Source organism: Emiliania huxleyi, assembly GCF_000372725.1.
Source record: "Emiliania huxleyi CCMP1516 unplaced genomic scaffold EMIHUscaffold_113, whole genome shotgun sequence".
Taxonomy (NCBI): domain Eukaryota; phylum Haptophyta; order Isochrysidales; family Noelaerhabdaceae; genus Emiliania; species Emiliania huxleyi.
The window spans coordinates 32651-33995 of record NW_005201613.1 but is presented as its reverse complement, the minus strand read 5'-3'; the positions used below and the strand labels follow the sequence as shown (position 1 = coordinate 33995).

Here is a 1345-nt window from a genome sequence, read left to right as displayed (position 1 = left end):
TCCCCCGAAGACGCGCCGCCCGCCCGGCGGCGCGCCCACCGCGCAGCTCGACGCGCCCGGCCCGCCCGCCGCCGGCCCTTTGGCGGGGCCGATCGCGCCGGGGTCGTTGTTTTGCGCGTCGCGCCGCAGCAGCCCCTCAAAGACCTCAACGTGCTTGAGCGTCCGGAACCGCTCGCCGTACGCGTCGGCCAGGTGGGCTACGAGCGAGCGCACATTCTCGCGCCGCACAAACTCAAGCAGCTCGAGGATGGCCGAGTGGACCAGGTTGTCACGGCCGAGGTTGGCGAGCAGCTGCGCGACCACCGGCTCGAAGCAGCGGTTCTTGACGATGTACCGGTTGTAGAACTCGTCCTTCAGCCCGATGCACGTGCGGAAGAACCGGATCGCCGCCAGCACGAGCCCCTTGTCGCGTACCTTTGCCAGCCGCAGCACGCGGCAGAGCACGTTGTTGCGCAGGATGAAGTACTTGATTCGGTACGTGTGCCGCGTCACAAAGAAGCACAGCAGCTCGCACACGTGCTGCCGCGCCGAGAGCACGTCGCCCGCCGCCTCCTCCGCCGGGTCGTCCCCCTCCGCGCTCCCCGCCCCTCCCTCGCCGCCGCGCGCGCCCGACGTCCCATTCGTCGGCCCGTTGAGCGGCCCCGTGCCGGCGGACACCTTGCCGGCGACGGGCTGCGCAATCTTGTCCACGAACTCGTCGTAGAACAGGTTGAGGAACTCGTCGCGTTCGCGCCCCTCCATCGCGTCTGGGTCGAGCAGCGCGCGCAGCACCTCCGAGGCCTGCGGCTTCTCGCCAGTGCCGCCCGGCGAGACGAGCACGCCAATCAGCGCGTGGCAGAGCTCGTAGCCGGGCCGCTGCGAGAGGATGCAAGTGCGCAGCAGCGCCGGCTCGTGCTGCGTCGAGGCGAGCAGCACCTTGCGGCGGGCGGGCGCGGGGTGGTCGTTCGGGGTGGTCGTTCGGGGTGGGGTGGGCGAAGGGGTGGGTGGCGAGGGCGGCGCTGCAGGGTCGGAGGCCGGCAGGGAGGGAGGGCACGCGCCTCGAGCGCACAGAGCCGTATCTCGGGCTCGGGCCGCCGCAGCGCCGCGGCGAGCGGCGCGAAGCACGCGTGCTCGACAAACTTCCGGTAGAAGGTCGAGCGGTTGTACAGCTGCAGCTGCTTGGCGATGGTCGTCAGCTCCTGCAGGAGCCGCAGCGCGTCGTGCAGCGCCTCGGAGGAGAGGCTGGGGTCGGCGAGCTTGTCGCGGAGCGACTGCAGGAAGGTCTCGTCGTTTGCGAGCGACGAGACGATCTGCATGTTGTTGCTGAAGGCGATCTGATTGAGGGCGGCAAAGGCGTTGTCGTCGA

The 1345-nt window shown here is 70.3% G+C and overlaps 1 protein-coding gene across 1 annotated transcript in view; it reads right to left on the bottom strand.

The window, feature by feature from the left end:
• The window catches only part of EMIHUDRAFT_223819 (hypothetical protein), a gene marked incomplete at both ends in the record, with an annotated part of 4512 nt that overhangs the window by 1265 nt on the left and 1902 nt on the right, over positions 1–1345 (bottom strand). Inside the window, 2 exons of the mRNA XM_005791353.1 lie at positions 145–915; positions 1116–1313. Coding sequence (XP_005791410.1) covers positions 145–915; positions 1116–1313 — 969 coding nt within the window. The remainder of the gene's footprint in view (positions 1–144; positions 916–1115; positions 1314–1345) is intronic.